Source organism: Zingiber officinale, chromosome 11A (assembly GCF_018446385.1).
Source record: "Zingiber officinale cultivar Zhangliang chromosome 11A, Zo_v1.1, whole genome shotgun sequence".
Classification (NCBI taxonomy): domain Eukaryota; kingdom Viridiplantae; phylum Streptophyta; class Magnoliopsida; order Zingiberales; family Zingiberaceae; genus Zingiber; species Zingiber officinale.
The window spans coordinates 29515161-29534926 of record NC_056006.1 but is presented as its reverse complement, the minus strand read 5'-3'; the positions used below and the strand labels follow the sequence as shown (position 1 = coordinate 29534926).

Here is a 19766-nt window from a genome sequence, read left to right as displayed (position 1 = left end):
AGCTAGGAATTATAAATCAATTGTTCAATCAACTCTGTAGGCAATTCCTAGCAGCTAGTGAGCTTTCTAAGTGTAAAAAAAGCTTCTCCGCCTACAGCAAAGGAGACTTTCTTAGTGCTCTTTCACCAACGCCTTGGATTAACAACCGTCTTGGTTGTAACCAAGTTAATCGCTGAGTCTTCCAGCCTTTCCTTTTATTTTATTTACTATTTATTATTGCTACTGTAATTTTTGAGTTGAAAGTTCTTGAGGAGGGTATATTTTTGAGTTGCAGGCAATTCTACCCCCTCTTGCCGGCCTCCGCTGCACCTACATTTAACTTGTACACATTTATTCTTTTATAATCAAATTATGTTTACTTAACTTTGAATTTTGTTGTCAAAATCAAAAAAGGGGAGACTGTTGGTGCGGGAAGCATCAAACGATCGAACCTGAGTTTTGATAACGACAAAGGATTCAAAGTTAAGGTTATTTATGGTCTAACGAGTTTGATTGAGATTGCAGGAAAGTCCTAGCTGTGGTTAGGCAGGTGGAAAACCCTAGGGGGTGGTAACCTAGGTCCTAGGGAGTGGTAACCCTAGGCAGGAAGTCTTGACGGGTTGAGCGTTTCGGGCAAAATCCTAGAGTCGGGGACTCTAGGTTGAAATCCTGGTGTCACAAACCAAGTGGAAGATTGGACGGGTCGTGGAGCGAACGCCCAACTTGAAGACCGGAAGCATCGGGCGCTGAGCAAAAGTCTAGTCGGTCTGGAGGACCGGACTTGCAACAGGTAACTTCTCCTGAGAGGAGTATGTGAGGACGCGTTCCAGAAGAGGGAACAATATGCGTCGGTTCAACCTAGAGTTTCGACGAAACTTAGTCAGAACTGGACAGTCAGAGGCTGTCATAATTTCATATTATATGTATATTGTTTTTGCCTGGACTAACTTTGTTTTGCAGAAAATAAGGGCTGGTGAAAGTTGGTCTGGGCGCCCGGAAGGGGTCCGGGATCCCGGAGTCCGGGAACCCGGAACTAGTCCGGGTGCCCCGAGTTGGTCGAGGCGCCCGAAGTCGACCAGGCACCCGGAACTCAAAAGTTATCTACAAGTTGATGTGGCATATGCGGACTGGTCGAGCCACGTAGTCCAGGCGCCCGGAGGGGTTTCGGGTGCCTAGAACAACCTATAAAAGTGGTCTAGGCCAAAAGCTTCAAAACTTCAAAACAACACAATGAACAACTTCCGCTTCTTCGAGCAGCTCAGAAAACGCTTCCACAACACCCGAAAGCTCCGACGACATTTCTTCTGGAGATTTTCTCAGATAGAGCAGTCAGTATTATTTTTATTTAGAAGTTCCTTGTACTACAACTATAATCATTTTGTACTATTCTAGATTGATTAGTGATTACCATCGAAAGTACTCTTACATGCGGGCCTTGGAGTAGGAGTCGTCATAGGCTCCGAACCATGTAAAATCTTGGTGTTTGCGTTGTGTGTTTTATTTTCGGCTGCATGTTTTACTCTAAACGAACGAATTGGCCATGAACACTATTCACCCCCCTAGCGCTTTCGATCCTACAGTTAGTTTCGACAAGTGAATTATAAATAGAGCTATGATCCTCTTCATTCAGAACAACACTTACTGTAATCGAGCTTTCCATTATGTTCTTTGTTTGTTTGAGTTGTCAACGTCCTGTACAAGACTTCTCTACCTCCGACTTGTGTCGAAGGAGTCAACATATAGAGCTTCATTTGCATTGGATTAGTAACCTCCCCGATTGCAAATCAAGTAACCTCGATTGTCTCGTACTTATTTCTTATGCATTTATTTCCATTTATTAGAGTTTTATTATTAAATTATGTTGAAAGATTTGAGAATAGTATGTTTTTTTATTCTGACAATTCACTCCTCTCTTAGCGGCCGCACATGGGACCAACAGCATGTTGTATCCTTGTATTCGTGTGGTGTGTATAATGTAATAATTAGAAATTATTATTATTTTTATTTTTCGTTGCACATGTTTGTGAAACGTGTTTTAACACGCACCCTGTCGGGCTCCTTAACACCTGCCCCTTAGTTACTGTTACGATTCCGCAAGTGTACGGATTCATCGTCAGTAATATATGAGATTGTCGAACCACAGAGACTGTTTATTAAGCACTAGAGATGTCACAAAGTAAGTTATCTAAACGGTCGAAAGTTGGCTTTGATGCTTACGAACTAACGAGTGTGATTAGAGAGAGGGAAAGAAGGTTGAGATGAAGAGAGAGGAGAGAGAGAGAGAGAATTGATCTTAGAGGGAATGAGCTTTGGGAGATGGATTCTATGATTTCGGTTTCATTATAATACTAGGAGATATTACATAGACTGCTTAGTTTCTACCCTCTATGTCCATGCTCTTGCAGGAAGTTAAATTGGTCAATATCCCTAACTATCGAATAGAGACTATTCCTATGAAATTCTATAATGGCTAACCCCTGTCACGAGGGAGCCTCGGTAAATCACAGGAATACATGTCTAGTAGATAACAATAAAGATAAAGGCAAAGATTTGGTACGGTTTCCTACTTCCTTATGGAGGAATTGCTTCTCCTTTCAAGAGAATGTCCTAGACATCCATGAATGGGGTTCCCTTGTCACTAGGGCCCCTTGGGTATATGATCTAGAGCACTCTTTCTACGAGAGCAGCAATTCCCAAGGGATTGTTTCTCCTTTTAAGGGAACATCCTAGACATCCGGAAAGGGTTACCCCTATCACTAAGGCACCTTGGTCAATACGCTCTAGAGCATCCCCTTTGCGTGATTAACAATCCTCCACATCAATCAACAAAGCGTGCAAAGGAATATAAATATGTCACACACACAATTCATCATGAACAAGGCATTAACAAGTCATTGAATAGAAATATGATGAATCAATATAGTTCTACATCTCCATCACATTACAAATACTCCCTAATCCTAGAAGAGAATATCTACTCCATTGTGAGGGAAGAACAAACCCCAAAACATAAAGTAAAGCATACTTACAACCCTTGATGTGAGAAGAAGGGGAAGAAGATATGTTTGCCGAGGTTTCCAATGTCTTGGAGATGCTTCCTTGCTCTGGAGATGGACGGAACGTCAAGGGATGGCGGTGAATAAAGCTCTAGGGTTTCCCCCGAAGGAGAGAACCCTTTCCCAAGGAGAGGGATGAAGTCCCGTACCAAAGATGATCCCAAGAATAGGGTTCTTAACCCTTATATAGGTTAGGGCACGGGCGCCGCACGGCCCGTGCCACGGCCGTGCGAGATCCGTAAGGCCAACTACCTCCTCCCTTCGGGTTGAGTGGCACGGTCGTGCGAGTTCTGCACGGCCATGTCTTCCTTCTACACTAGTTACACCGCACGGTCGTGCAGAATTGACACGGCCGTGCCTTCTTTTGTCTTTGGTCATGCTGCACGGTTGTGCTAATTGGCACGACCATGTGGATCTGGGCACTGCTCCTGGGACACGGTCATCCAGGATTGCACGGTCGTACATTGCTTGGCTGCGATCATGGGGGGCACGGCTGTGCAAGTTTGCACGGCCATGTAAGGATCCGTCTCTGTTTGGTTGCACGATCGTGCACTGTTCTTCCTCTGTTTGGCCACACGGTTGTGCGAGGTTGCACGGCCGTGTTCTCTGCCTCATTTTGGTACATCGACAATCGCTGTTTTTACTCCGAAAGTTGTCCCTGTCAGCACAAAATCAAACAAAGTGCAGATCTTTGAATAAAAGAGTATTTATAATGAGTATATGATAAAAGAGACTATCATACAAAGAATATATATGTATAAAGCAAGTGAATGCGCATTAAAACATGCATAAACGATCATAATATTTACGCACATCAGTTGCATTGTTATAAAGAGCTTGTGAATGGCCTCAACATCTCCATCTCCAAGTCTCATCCTTCTTCTCTTCTTGATACAATTCTGTAATCGTTAAGAAGACATCCTAAATTCTCAAGTCCATCAACTGGAACTTCTAGTAGCTTGATATTCTTGCATGGCCTTAGACCTGCAATGTCGTTAGCTTCTAACTGCCTCTTCATGTTCATTGACAAAGACCTATGTCTTGGCATTGAAATTGGCATTTTAGGATTGAGATCATGGTTGTGGTTTATGCATATTTTTACAAACCACCCAACACCCATTTACTTGCTTGATTGCATTAATTCTAGCTGGGCAATCTATTCTCTTTGAAGAAATTTCAAACCATCATTTTCTACCCCTATCACAAATAATCACTACATATTTATCTTCTCCACTAACCTTGTGAGCTGCTTGCTCTCTTCGCAACGCTAAAGCTTTTGAGTCAGGCATGTTCTTGATAAGAGGTGAACATACTATCAATACTATCAAATATCATACCAGGCGAAGGTTCGACTTCAACATTTAAATTATTCAAGAATCTTTCCACAATCTGGGTACTGCCAACTTCATCTGAGTTGGATTCGTGTTCAAAACCAAAAATTTCTACCATCAAAGAATCCCTATTTCTGAAGTTTTCGATCTCCATAGTTTTTTATAAAGAAGAAGAATAGAATTGGCATTGTACTTTTCAACTTTCAAATCAGTTTTATTTTTGAACTAGTTAAAGTCATCATCGAAAAGAGTAGCATAATTAAGATCTAATTACTAATTTTTTATGGGTAAATGCCATTAACAATTCCCAATAAATTTTCCAGCTGATTTTTGTTGGTGCAATCGACCTCTAGAGTTTCGATATTTGACAATGTACCAAAATCTGGTCAGTTTGACCAAGAGTTGACCAAATAGGACTTGATGTTTAGAAGAGAGGAGTCTAGTCAAGACTAGATAATTAGTAAAGGTAAGTCCTAACCGAAGGATATGCAGGTGAGAAGTCTACTAAGTGACTAGTCCTAACTGTAGGTTAGGCAAGGTGGAGGTCTTGGTGAGTGAAGTCGGGTCCTAGTGAGTGAAGCTAGGTGGAGGAAGTCCTGGCGAGTGAAGCTAGGCTCTTATGAGTAAAGCTAGGTGGTGAAAGTCCTTGTGAGTGAAGTTGGGCCCTAGTGAGTGAAGCTAGGTGGTGGAAGTTCTAGTGAGTGAAATCAGGCTCTACTGAGTGAAGCTAGGTAGTGGAAGTCCTGGTGAGTGAAGCCAGGTAATGGAAGTCCTAGTGAGTGAAGCTGGGCAACCCTAGGGAGAGGTAACCCTAGATTATATGTGACCGACTGGTCGACCGGACCCTCGAATCTTGAAATCTGTTGACACTATTTTACTTTACTATTTTATCTATTGTGGTAACTCAGTGTTGCAAGGAAGTTCAGATAGGTCAACGGACTGACCAGATATCTGGTGGGAAGTTTAGTTGGGTCTGCGGATTGGACAACTGGTAAGTAAACGTAAGTCACTGGAGGAGAGTGACTAAGTGAGGACGCATCCCGGGTTGAGAGATAGTAGGCATCCGTCCAATTTAGGTTCATTTTGAGTTCATAAACTGAGACCTTAGCTAGTTCCTAGTCCTGAGAGGACATGAACTAATTACTACTCAGTATTATTGTGCTAACACTTGTCTTGTAAGTTATTATTTGGTTTATTGGACTAACATTGTTTTGCATGATAAAGGAGCACATTTGCCTTCCGACGAACAGTGCCCGAAGGCGCCTTCTCACTGTTCATGGAAGGTGTCTTCCATGGCTATGGAAGGCGCCTTCCAAGAGATAAAAGTTTAGACTTCATCGCAAATAAGGCCCAGCTTGTTCGGGATAAAGTTTGGCAGGTTGAAGGCGTCTTACATTCTTATGGAAGGCGCCTTCCACAGCCTATATAAGATAGTCTCAAGGAAGCTTCACAATATAACTCATATTCGAGCTACTACGCGTTCTTTTGAGATTCCGACTGCTCCGGGCTCTTGCTACGACTTTGCTGCGCCCGACGACTGCTCTGAGGAGTTTTGATTACTGTCAGCAGACCAACATCGACACAAGTGCTCCCACTTCGATTTTAAGTGTCAGTAACTAGTTACTCTTTGTACTTAATTTCTGAAAAAGCGAAATGTAGCGTATTACACTTTCCCTACTTTTTTTGTACTCGATTCCCTCTTCTGGAGGTACCAGAAGAGGTATTTTAGTTGATTACTCGTCGATAGGTTTGTGGGACCTAGGTCTTGGAGTATGAGTCACCGAAGGCTCTGAACCAAGTAAACCGACCGAGTTTGCGTATTATTTTTCGTTTTCTATTTCCGCTGCATATACTTATATTTTTAAAATGATAAAACAATATTTTTGAAAACCACATGATTAACCCCCCCCCCCCCCCCCCTCCTCTCACATGCGTATCGATCAAAAAATTCGACAAGAAAGTAAAAGATGAGAATAAACAATAGTTTAATTAAGGGCTAATTAATAATTTGTTATGTGTAAATATCGTTAATGATACCTAATTAATTTTCTAGCGGACCAGATTCATTTTCTAGTTGGACAGATTCTAGCTATATAGATTTACCGGCTGATAATTAACTGACTCGATCATCAATGTGTTTATACCTCTCAATCGAGTGAAAGGTTATCATGCGGAATCTTTGTTTGTCTCCTATTAAAATGGTGGAACCAAGCATGATCAGATGTATCATATATCCTTATATGCTAGTAACTACCATGCATATATACATACCCTGATACCCATACGAGCTGAGTACTTCCTCTTCCTTCCTTGCTCTCTAGTTATATATCATGTTATGAGCAATAGCCCTAATTTTTACAAGCCAAGCCCTAGCCCTATCCCTAGTTGGCAAGTTGTTGTTGTTGTTAGCCATGGCAATCGCCAAAGAGTGTGCAGAGCTTCTCAAGTACTAGGTATTCGTTAATTCCCCTTCCTCGCCTAAACTTTCTATCTAGAAATTCATTCTGAGTCTTGGATTTTGTTAGTGCATATTCCAGACTTGGATTCTCAAGGTCCCCATCTGCTGCCAAGACTGCGAGAAAAATGTCAAGAAGGTCGTCCAAACCATGGAAGGTATATATATATATATATATATAACGTTACTTTTTAATTTGGTCGTGTTGATTGATTTAGGCATTTACAAGACGACAGTGGATTCGCAGCACAACACAAGGTGGTGGTGACTGACAACGTGGACGTAGAGGTGCTCATCAAGCGCCTCCTCGTTAAGCTCGGCAAGCACGCTGAGAGTGTGGCCGGATCAGAAGATGCCACTTGCTGTCGCGGAAGAGAAATGTTGGATAAAAAATGGAGAAAGAGAAGAGGACAATAAAAGAAGGGGCAATTGTAACACAATAATTTTTTGATTTCAATCTATTCCAAATTCGAGAATGAGTTCTTTTTCACCCTAGACGATTGATGCAACAAGATCACGGGACGGTGTGCTTGTAGAGGTCGTAACTTTTGACACTGGATAAATTTCGAGACGTATTAGGCTCCAATCAATGTTCACTCATAAAAATCCAGTTTCAAGCTCCAAAAAGGTCATTTAAGATTTTTTCAGAGTCTCGAAAGACTTTTTCTCTTTTTTTATTATCCTTTTTGTTATTATTTATTTAGTTAATTTTAGAAAGTTTTTTATTAATAAAATTTCAGTCATCTTTTCTCCAAAACTTCGAGTTTTTGGATGCATATTCTTTTGAATCGATAAGTTTTTAGAAGATTATTTTGGTATTCATGTTTAAATCAACGAAATCAATAGTTGTTGTTGCGTCAGAGATGTTGACTCCATGTTTGCCCCGCGTTCACGCCTCCACTCAGCCACGTTCTCCCCTCTTCAAGCATTAGGATGTTATTATGTTCAGGCACTAAGCACTCGAGAACACCGACTTAAGCTCGCATCTGTGTTTAGCAGAGTCGAAGTGCTCGAGAAATCCACTTGAGTTGCATCAAATAGCGCTCAGAATGCTTCGGCGCTCAAGCAATCATTAGTCACCTCCAATTACCCACTCAGGCTCGAGCACGCGAGAGAGTTACCCACTCGGGCGTCGAGCACTCGGGAGGTTGGAAGGTCTTAATTTATACGCACAAAAAAAAAAAAAGGAATTTACTGTCGGCCGCTCCTCAAGAAAAGTTTAGTGAAAATGTTTTTTTTTTCAATTTTTTTAGCAAACTAAAATGAATCCATGAAAATTAAGAAAAAATAAATAAATATTTATAACATTAATCACTTTTGATAAATCTAAAAGTGTAAAAAAATAGTATTAAATATTTGTTTTTTTAAAACTTTTTAAGTCATATGTTCAAATAATAATAATAAAATGTAGAAATTTCAACATATAATTTTTTTTTAAAATAAGCAGGTAGATAAAAAAACGAGGATGCGAATGAAATTTAACACTAAATATTCACCTTACGAATATTTCTTTAAAAAAAGACAAAAGAAGAAGAAGTACCCTTTAAATGACCTATCTTAATTTGTGGATTCTTGGACTAAAACTCAAGTTACTTAAAAGAATCTGCTCCATGATTGCAAATGAATCCTTGAGCTGTTTATTTGCTGTCATTTTTTGATCCTGCTCGGAATCTAAGTCAGATGAAGGGTCGGACGAGTTGTAGCTGGAGTTGACGGAGTGGTGATCGAAACACTTTTCTGAAATGTACCCGTCAGCACGGACCCTGACGTGGTGATGGCTTATGCGAATGACCTAACTTGTGGTACTGGAACTCTGCACACACTCATATGAGCCCTCAAAACGTTAGAAGCGAGAAACTAGGGAAAAAGTCCCCGGGGTAGGCCCTCTAACGCTCAAGTTAGGTACTTTTTTTCCAAAAGAAAAGTGTACGAAGAAGAAGGGAAAAAGTAGAAGACAAGTGCGAAAAGGTGAGAGTGCGTACCTCCGTAAGGGAGAGGACCTCCCGTTTTATATGACAATGCGTACTTCCGGAATCTGACGAGCGTCAGGGAATGTCGGGTGTTAGGACTTGTCTGGTGATGAGGGGCGCGTGACATCCTCCTATAGGCTGGAAGAAGGTTCCCTTTGCAGCTGATCGCAAATCATTGGAATATTCCCTGATATGCAGCAGTTATTCTTCTGATAAGCAGTTACGATTCCTTGACCTTATTGTCATGTAGCGCCTTCCTGCCCGGGTATAAATGTGAGAGGCTCAAAATGATCGGTGGTTGAAGAGTTGAAGAACCAGCCCTGGATATAGATGAGCAGTGTGAGACCCTGACCGAGGATATCAGGTTTGTATAGGAAGACTGAGCTGAGAAAAACTCGACCTGTAAGGACAGGTCAGGCTTTATCCACATTGTTCCTCATGCTGCAGCTCCAAATTCTTGACCTGTAAATCCTGCCTAGGAATTATATGATTGACAGCCTCTAGCAGTCCAGCCCAGCCTTGACTTCTGACTGCCACGTTCCCTTGACTTCTAACTTCCACGTTCCCTTGACTTTTGACTATCACGTCCCCTTGACTTCTCACGAATGGGCCCTCCCGATATGCACCGTATCACAAGTCTCCCCCCAAGTCTTGTCGAAGGAGGCTCAAGTCCGACTGACTAGACTCCAGCTCATGTTTTAGCTTGCCTTTATGAATTTAGTCACTATCCTTCTTCCCTAGTCCTTAGATATGAGCGTAATTTGGGTTGAGCTTCGGATTTTTGATAGTGTTACCCCTTCCATTCCTGGTATCTTCTTGCTTTGAGTAGGTCCAAAGGGTTGTTGGGCATGAGAGCAGGCTCACTTATAACTCGCACTGGGGCTAGAGTCTGAGATATCGACCGGGAGGTTGTTGGGCGTGAGAGCAAGCTCACTTATAACTCGCCCTGGGGTGAGAGTATGGGATACCGACCGGGAGGTCATTGGGCGTGAGAGCCAGCTCACTTATAACTCGCACTGGGCGAAAGTCTGGAGGCATGAGAGCATGCTCACCGAGAGTCTGGGACACCGACCGGGAGGTCGTTGGGCGTGAGAGCAGGTTCACTTATAACTCGTCCTGGGCCAGAGTCTGGGATATCGACCGGGAGGTCATTGGGCATGAGAGTAAGCACACTTATAACTCGCACTGGGGCAAGAGTCTGGAGGCGTGAGAGCATACTCACTTATAACTCATCCGGGGGTTAGAGTCTGGAACACCGACCGGGAGGTCGTTGGGTGTGAGAGCAAGCTCACTTATAACTCAGACTAGGGCGAGAGTCTAGAGGCGTGAGAGCAAGCTCACTTATAACTCGCACTGGGGCGAGAGTCTGGGACACCGATCGGGAGGTCGTTGGACGTGAGAGCAGACTCACTTATAACTCGCATTGGGCGAGAGTCTGGGACACCTACCGGGAGGTCATTAGGCGTGAGAGCAAGCTCACTTATAATTTGTACTGGGGAGAGAGTCTGGGACACGACCGGGAGGTCGTTGGGTGTGGGAGTAGACTCACTTATAACTCGCACTGGGATGAGAGTCTAGAATCCCGACTGAGAGGTGATTTGGAGGCCTAACCAGTACTCACCCTGAATACCTAACCAAGAAACAATCTAAGACCTGCTCAGGAAATAATCTGGAGATCTAACCACAGAATGCTCAGGAGGCCTGACCAGGAAACAATCTGGAGACCTGCCCAAGAAATGATCTGGAGATCTAACTAGAGAATGCTTAGGAAACCTAATCAGGAAACAATCTAGAGACCTTCCCAGGAAATGATCTGGAGATCTAACCAGAGAATGCTTAGGAAGCTTGATCAGGAAACAATCTGGAGACCTGCCTAGGAAATGATCTAGAGATCTAACCAAGGAATGCTTAGGAAAACTAACCAGGAAACAATCTGAAGACCTGCCCAGGAAATGATCTGGAGATCTAACCAAAGAATGCTTAGGAAGCCTGACCAGGAAACAATCTAGAGAACTACCCAGAAAATGATCTAAAGATCTATCCAGGGAGTTGATCTGAAGATTTGTTCAAGAAATTAATATGATGATTCTATAGAGATTTTATTTATTATTTTTCTATCTGGGTTGTTATGAAGTGGAAGGAGCAGTTATTAGACATGAAAAGAAATAGACATATATACCAAAATGATACCTTTTCTGATGATTTTATTAGGAATTTGCTATTCTATCAAGGCTGTTATGAGGTCGAAGGCTTCTTTGTAGCTATAGGAATTACAAGGCAAGACATTATTAAAATTTTATCTTAATTCAAAATAACGCTTACTAGATTGTCAATTAAAAGTGTTAGAAATTGATTTTCGTAATCAATTGGACGAAAAGAGACATGGCGGGAATTGTGATATTCATCGGTTTTGCCCAATCTAATTAGACCAGGCCATTATTTCGCATAGGAGCATGGTCCATGAACATGAGTGCGGGAACACTAACTCGAGTATGCACAAATGTTAGTTCATATATGACTAAAATCAAGGAATTTCTAAGATACATGAAAATTACGAAAATAGAAGAATGATAGTATCATTTAGCACTACTAGAAGCATTGCCATTTGACACTTACTTGCACGTTGCCAAATGGCATTGTGGGAACAATGTCTTCCAATATTATCCTGGTTAGTTTCCCTTGGTTGGAAAGAAAGAGAGAAAAAAGATTTGTATTGCCTCTCCCATTAATATAAATATTCTATTTACACACACTCTCTATTCATACTTGTTCACATTGCCTCTACTCTGTTAATATTAAAAAGGCTTTGAGCTTTTTGCCTCTACTCTGTTTGTAGGTTCAATTCAACTTCTAATTATAAAAATTTATATATAAAAGGCTTTGGGTTTTCATAGAGTCAACACAATTTTTGTATGATTTGAATTTATTTGGACCTTGCAAGAAATTTTTGAACAACTCATTTCTTTTTAAAATAAGGAACAATATTAAAGGAACCTTGTCTTTTTTGATATTTAACCATAGAGTGACACCCCCTTCGTAATTTGGAAACGACCATCCCTTTATTTTTTTTCTTATAGAAATATTTTAAAAGAATCTAACTATCATTTGATGATTTTCTTCTCCATGCATATTTTTTAATAGGGAAATTAACTAATTTATCAGTGAAATTATCTATGTTTTTCAGGTGCAAAATCCAGAAGACATTCTTGATGCTAAACGCCTTATTTTTCCTGGTGTTGGGGCCTTTGCAGCAGCAATGGAAGTGTCAGAGCGAACTGGGTAAATGCAGTCTTTTTATCATACCTTGCATTTATCAGTGCATGCTGCGCATGTAGGCTTCTAACTGTATAAATAATAATAATAATAATAATAATAATAATAATAATAATAATAATAATGATAAATTTTATAATTAAATATTTCATAAACTAAATATTTATGGGACTTACCTATTAAACATCATGCTCTCAAATATTTTAAATTATGCCATTAAATATATTTTTTAATTTTTTTGTTAAAAAACAAAAATAGATAATCATGTTATAACTCTATGTACAGTAATTTTAAATCTCTTCCATAATATTCTCTTCCAATAAAAAATATTTAAGATTAAAAATATTTAGAGAAACATCCCTTACAAATATATTCTATAGATGTCTTAAGAACATCACTAATATTTCTCTCAAATATTTATGTCTTTACGTCTATATCATCAATCAAATATTTTATTCCTTAAATATACTAAATCCCACAATCAAATATCTCACAAATCAAATATTTATAAACTACTTATTAAATATCCCACTATCAAATCTTCTAAATTTCACACTTAAATATATAATATATATATATATATTAAAAATAATAATAATAAAAAAATATAATGAAATTTTAAATCTCCTCCATGTGATATTCATGAAAACATTTGAGATCTAAAATATTTAGAGAAATATTCTCAACCAATACTTCGTATCGCGCAGGCTCTGAGAGAAACAAACTCGTCCTCATCCCATTTATGGGCCCACCCTCGCGTAAACAATACCCGTACGGTTTCCATGTCATTTTCTTTCAAGTATTTTTCCCATCAAACGCAATTGATTAATGGTTTATTTGATTAAATAAAAGGAAGCCATCGCCACACCTTCTACCCTACTTCGTCCCCCGTTCCACGTTTCACTCCGTTGGGATCTGCTCACCTCAATAGACCTTCACCTCCTTCCCAGGTCCCACGGCCCGCACAGGCTACTGAGTACCTTGATCCGTTGGTATTTCACGTTTGGTTTGGTAATCGTACATGCGGTGACCAGAATCTCACTCATCTCGCCCGACTGATGTCCATAAAAGGCCGCAGCCTTCGAATGGAAGGTCCTCCGATAGAGCAGATGAGTCCTTTATTTTTTTATAAAATTCTTTTCTATGGTTAAGAATTTTTGTCAACCACAGATCCTTTGTTGTGTATAAATTAAATTTGTCTGATTTCTTCCGTATATTCATTGTGGTACTAACAGTGTTACTTGAAGAATTTATCTTCTCCTTTTGGCTGTTTATAAAACACCTGTAAAGAAGGTTTTCTTCTCTGATGTTTGTTATCTGGAAAATTTTAACATACTCTTTTGCACTATACTTATTGTGTTATATGTGTTTCTTTATCATTCTTGAAATTTTTGTGTGCCCATGTTTACGATCTTTAGATATGTGCTTATTTTTTTCTACTCAATTTATGTTTTGCTTACTCATGTTCATTGTCATTAAGGATGGCCGACCCACTTTGTAGATACGTAGAGAGTGACCGTCCATTTTTGGGGATTTGCCTTGGACTTCAATTATTGTTCGAGTACAGTGAAGAGAATGGTCCAGGTGGATATTGAAATTCCTTTTGGATTTTTCTTTGCTTTGTTAGCTCCATTAACAAAATGTTCATGAACAGGAAGACCAAAGGATTCTTTCCTTTACAAACCGAGCTTTTTCAAAAGAGATCATTTATTCTGTGTGTTTCAGTCAAATTGTATTATCCATTGCGTGAGTTTTACTAGTAATTATTAACTTATAATTTCTATCGCAATGGTCTGCATTTGAGAAAGGTATCTCTGAACATCCTCAATTGATTCTCATGAAACTACCTCTCCAATATACTATGTTCCGTAGTTCATTTTTTTCTCTTGTGCTGATACACAAGTCATATTTCTGTTTTTCTTTTTTTTTGTCCCAAATGATTCTACGAATAACATTTATTTGTGTAGTAAAAGGTCTTCGTTTGATACCTGGTGTTGTTGGACGTTTTGATTCATCAAATGGTCTCAGAGTACCTCATATTGGCTGGAATGCTTTGCAAACCACCAAAGACACTGAAATTTTGGATGATGTTAGAGGGTGTCATGTCTATTTTGTTCATTCCTATCGTGTGATGCCTGTAGGTCTTCTCGTGATTTGACAATCAGACCAACACATTCTCATGTTTTTGTTTAATGAAGAGTCTTGTCTAAATTATTCTTTTCAAAAATTTGCTTAGTCAGATGCTAACAACGAGTGGATTTCATCAATGTGTAATTATGGTGATAGCTTTGTTTCGTCTATAACAAGGGGTAATGTGCATGCTGTCCAGTTTCATCCGGAAAAGAGTGGAGGTAACATTCTCCAAATAGTATAGATTACAAGTCAATATTAATATATTTTTTTTATATATTTGCAACATGCTCGAACATGATTAATACTTTCATCACATTTCTTGCTGAAATTTTTTTGAGATCACAACTTCTTCTAATTTAATAGAAGATTACACTCTGTACGCTTCCAGATTCCTTATGAGGTAGTTTGCAAACAAACTAAGCTTGACTAGCTCCAGAACTGAGTATGTCATTATGAGGATATAGGATGCGGAGTGCCAAGTTGGTTATGATTTTACCTTTATCTTGTGGATTATTTTAATTGGCGATAAGGAAAGATGATGTTTAGTTTTTGGTTACTTACTAGAAGTTGTTATGGAAATGGGTGTTTTGCTCCTATCTTTCTTAATTCAAGTACCTGGAAGGAGGATGAGGAAATTAGAGAATGATTTTCTATAGGTAATTTTGGACTTCTCTATGTTATTGTTTAGTTTCAAACTGTTGATATGGGATTGATTTTGTTGTTTGATTTCTTCAGTAGGACTGACAATTATCTTCACTCTATTATCAACTTTTCACGAAGGCTAACATCTTATACATACTGATCGGGTCATAAGGAGGGGCCCGCTCGACAAAAGTGGTCAATGACATGGTGGAGGTCAAAGTCAAGACGGTTAACACTCTTATGTTATCGTCCGAGCGGATAACCCATTTGTCCGACCGGAATAAAGAATATCCGATCTGAAATTAACACAGCTCAGCCATGCACCGAGCTTCCGACGCTAAGGAAACCAAGTATCGGCGAAGAGCCGTCGAACGACTAACCTGCTCGGACTTACATCAACGTGAGGAGCCAGCGAAGATGAGTCACGACCGAGCCAACTGCGTGCAGGCATGGTTCCTTTGATCGGCGAGACAAAGGAACCCGGACAGTTGAATGATGGCCGAGCGGACACCCCGCTCGGCCCGACGATGACATTCGGATAGCTAAACCTTGGCCGAGCGGACCCTCCGTTCGGCCTGGTAGTAGACAAAAGGAGGATTAGACGATATCTTCTTGGGAACCAGTGCCGCCGACAGGCGACATGGTTAGCGGCATGGTCAAGTAGAGAATCGTACGATGGAGCTTCCACTATCATGCCAAAGATATGCTCGGGTCGTTAAGGTATGATACCAGGTACACTTTCCTTACACGTCTTTTCAAAAAAAGCTTTGAGAAGCGTTCACACTTCGAGAAGCGTGCACGCGTACTCCCGAAGCCCTATATAAAGAGCCCTAAAGCTTCATCGGAGGTATGCAAGTTCTACTGTAGCTACTGTTACGCTGCTTCTTTCGCTTTCCTGCTTCCACATCTTTCATACAGCCGGAGGCTGACTTGAGCGTCGGAGGGCCAACGTCGGGGAACCCCTCCCTGGCTCGGTACTGACGTTTTGTGGTTGTAGGTCCATCCAGTTGAAGGTCCACTCACGATCAACAGGAGTGCCACGTCCCCAACATCCATCGCCTTGACTTTCGGATAGGATCAAATTTGGCGCTGTCTGTGGGAACGTACCTGCATCCAAGTCGAGAAGATGAAAGAAGCTGGACGACTTCACACCATGACGCTCACTCAAGAGGAGCTTGATGAGCTCATACAAGCACGAGTGGCAAAAATAATCGAGCAGCAGCAGCAAAATGCACTAACCGATCGGCTGGCGCAACAAGCAACATCGGCATCAGGAGGCCGAGCGGCGCATGAAGATCGGCCGGAACAACTCTCCATCTGGGGACAAAATAGAGGGTTGACCGACACACAAGGAGAAGCACCGCCCTCCCTGATACCATTTCACCGGGCTCTATTCTAAACGCCCTTCGAAATCGCGCAGGCGAATCAGGATCGAAGATCCTCTTCAGACGAAGCGCTCGTTCGAGATGCGCGGAAGGACAAGGGGTCCCCGGGCGACGCGTCTCCCGAGCGGATCAACCGCTAGTTCTCCGAAGAAATTTTGCAAGATCCCTTGGCGATTGGAGAGTACAATGGGTCGACCGATCCGAACGACCGTCTTGGTACGTTCGACAACGCTGCGACTCTTCATCAATATACAGATGGGGTGAAATGCTGAATCTCCCTCACCACACTCTCTGGCTCGGCACAATGCTCATTCCAAAGGCTGCCAGATGGATCCATCCAGAGCTTCAAAGACTTCCGAACGGCCTTCTTACACCATTTTACGAGCAGCAGACGCTATCAAAAGACGAGCGTCAGTTTATTTTCCATAAAACAGGGGCCGAGAAAATCCCTCCAAGCGTACATTCAGCGCTTCAACTAAGTAGCCACGGACATCCCTTCGGTCTCATCTGAGACCATGATGAACGCATTCACTCAGGGGATTGTTGAAGGAGACTTCTTCCGGTCACTCATTAGGAAGCCGTCCCGGGACTACGACCACATGCTCAGGAAGACCAATGAATACATCAATGTGGAGGAGGCCCAGGAAGTGAGAAGGAAGGAGGTACCGACCAAACCCTCAGCGTCGACCGAACGACGATCCCCGAGTAGATGCGTTTGAGAAATCAGAAAATGTAGCATAAAGGGAGAGCATTTTTTCACCTTAATTAGGTAATCAACATCTTACACAAAAGAAAGATATGATACAAGCATCAAATATTAGTTGAATTTTGGGTATAGAGAAAACCTTGCAAAAATCTATTTCCCTGAAATCTTCTTCAATTTCAGTACTGTCAGTGAAGACGGCCTCTATAAATAAAGAAACTGAAAATGACATTCAATATGAACAAATTTGCCTCTCATCTAATTGTCGCAAAGTAGAATGACATAAAAAAGACCACCTCTGTTAGTAACTCGAGATCACCCAATTCCTTGAACTCTAGTAAGGAATTTCCTTGAGCATTCTTGTCAACCTTGACTAAATCGATAGTTAAATTCTCTTTCCAAATTGGGCCATTACGTGAGGGATTGTGGCCCACAGCAGCTTTATATGGGCTGGACGAGCCCATATGAAGCCCAAAACAATCTTAATAATTTACTTTTGCAAATTAGCCCTTTATTTCCATGAATATAAGTTTCACCCTTGTATTTTGAAATTAAAATAATAATAATTATAAACTTTAATATATATTGTATGGAAAATTACTTTAATTTATACTAATTCTTTATATGCATAAATTTTTGATACTTTAATCGACTTACTTTTTAAAATTCTCTCACATGATAGGTCAACTTAATTCAAACTAAGCTGATGACTCTCAAATAGTCAACTTAATCTAAACGAGACTTAAATTTAACTCGACTCTTTGATTCAGTCTTGGGTCTCAACAACCTCTTCCAATCTTAGCTCCTAACCCTGACACAGACATCAACCGTTGTCAATCTCGACTCCTGACCTCGACCTAGGTATTTGTTGGATCGTAGAGAGCTAGAGGGGAGGAGGCGGTGAATAACGTTTGTCGAATATCGTGATTTTAAATAGGTTACACATCGGAATAAAGAAAGCAAAAGCATACACTAACACAGGTGATTTTTTTACTTGGTTCGGAACTTTTGCCGACTCCTACTCCAAGGTCCATGATCGTCGATCGTTTTCGTTGCGTAATCACTATCAGTTCGTAAATAGATTACAAAGATTGAGTACAAGAACTGAAAATAAAACTATTACCAACAAATAGAAAGGAAATTGAAGAAGTCTTCGTTCTTCGAAGTTCGGAGTAGCCTTTCAGTGTCGTCGGAACTTTTTTGGAGCAGCACTTGAATATGAAAGTTGTAGCAGATGATTGTCTGAAGCTACTGGTCGAAGGCCCCTATATAGGCCCATTTCGGGCGCCTGGAACTCCTCCGGGCGCCTAGACCATGCTGACATGGCGAACTCTCGTCGAAACTTCATCCGTGAAGTTTTATCCACATCTGGGCGTCGGGGCCCCTTCCAGGGGCCTGGACCATTGGCGTGGGCTCAGCCAGTCTACGTGCTCCAACTCATCTCCTAAATAATTTTTCTGGTTCGGGTGCATGTCTCAAGATCATGTACCTAATCGACTGAGCTATCAGATCAGGCGGTGAGGCAGAGCAGCCAAGTGACAGAGTGGTCGAGCGGGCAGATCGGTCGAGCGGGCAGAGCAACTAATCGAGTCGAGCCACGGAATGGAAGAGCAACCAAGTGGCCAGTGTGGCCGAGTCACAGATATGTTAACCAGTCAATGTGGCTGATCGGGTAGTGAGATTGAGCAGGCAGATCGGCCGATCGAGTAGTACGACCAAGTCACAGATCAGGCCGAGTGTCCGACGGGGTAGAGCAATTGATCGGGTTGTGAGGTCGAGCAGACAGATAGTTTTTAATTTTGTTTATTCGTGAAAATTTTATCACTATTTTGGATTATTGTTTCTAAAAGTGAGGTCGGCATCCTAGGTCCCTTGTGAGATACATTCAAGTATTAACGTACCTTTTAATTCATGGGATCATTCAAAGCTAAATTCACTATTCTACAAAGCACATACTAAGTTCTCTCCTAATGGAGGTGAACTCTGCTTCAGGTAAAGGCTTGGTAAAGATATCGGCAAGGTTAGATTTAGATTCAACATAAATTAGTTCAATATCTCTTCTTACCACATGATCTCTAATAAAGTGATGTTTTACCTCAATGTGCTTTGTCCTAGAGTGATGCACCGGATTTTTGGTCAAATTGATGGTGCGCACATTGTCACACAATACCTTGATTTTGGAATAGTGAGCTCATAATCCTCTAAGGTATGCATCATCCAAAGTAATTGAGCTACACAACCACCCATGGCCATATACTCAACTTCAGTTGTGGACAATGTCACACAAGGTTGTTTTCTATTACAATAACTTACAAGGGAAGGTCCAAGAAATTGACATTCACCGCTAGTACTCTTTCTATCTAATTTGCAACCTGCATAATCGGAATTAGTGTATCCAATTAAGTCAAAATTCTGAGTCCAAGGATACCAAAGGCCGACATTAAGAGTGCTCTTGATGTATCTCAAAATTCTCTTTACCGCTACTAAGTGAGACTCTTTGGCATATGATTGGTATCTTGCACACATTCCTACCTACTATCGGTTAGATATAACAAACTATCAATCATATTCCTATATTGTTTTGGGTCTACTAATTTTCTTTCTTGATCACTATCTATCTTGGTATTAGTTCCCATAGGAGTATATGCTTCTTTAGCATTTTCCAACCCAAATTTCTTGATAAGTTCTTTAGCAAATTTGGTTTAGTAGACATGGGTTCCTTCACTAATTTGTTTGACTTGTAATGCCAAAAAGAAACTCAATTCTCCAACTAGACTCATTTCAAACTCACTTTTCATGTGTTTGATAAAATTATGAAGAAGTTCATTATTTGTTGAGC

General features: G+C 40.8%; 1 protein-coding gene across 1 annotated transcript; it reads left to right on the top strand.

The window, feature by feature from the left end:
* The first annotated feature begins 13061 nt into the window (after window positions 1-13061).
* Window positions 13062-17096, top strand: LOC122032266 (imidazole glycerol phosphate synthase hisHF, chloroplastic-like). Its single transcript, XM_042591546.1, has 4 exons — window positions 13062-13648; window positions 14032-14201; window positions 14301-14415; window positions 14586-17096. The coding sequence occupies exons 1-4, from the start codon at window positions 13546-13548 to the stop codon at window positions 14594-14596; spliced, it is 399 nt and encodes a 132-aa protein (XP_042447480.1). The 5' UTR covers window positions 13062-13545; the 3' UTR covers window positions 14597-17096.
* The last annotated feature ends 2670 nt before the right edge of the window (window positions 17097-19766 follow it).

What these genes read in the sequence shown, in the direction of transcription:
- LOC122032266 (XM_042591546.1), top strand. Translation starts at nt 13,546, where the DNA reads ATGGCCGACCCACTTTGTAGATACGTAGAGAGTGACCGTCCATTTTTG. An exon ending in CAGTGAAGAGAATGGTCCAG is followed by an intron (nt 13,649 to 14,031) that starts GTGGATATTGAA and finishes TTATTTGTGTAG; the next exon opens with TAAAAGGTCTTCGTTTGATA. An exon ending in ATTCCTATCGTGTGATGCCT is followed by an intron (nt 14,202 to 14,300) that starts GTAGGTCTTCTC and finishes AAATTTGCTTAG; the next exon opens with TCAGATGCTAACAACGAGTG.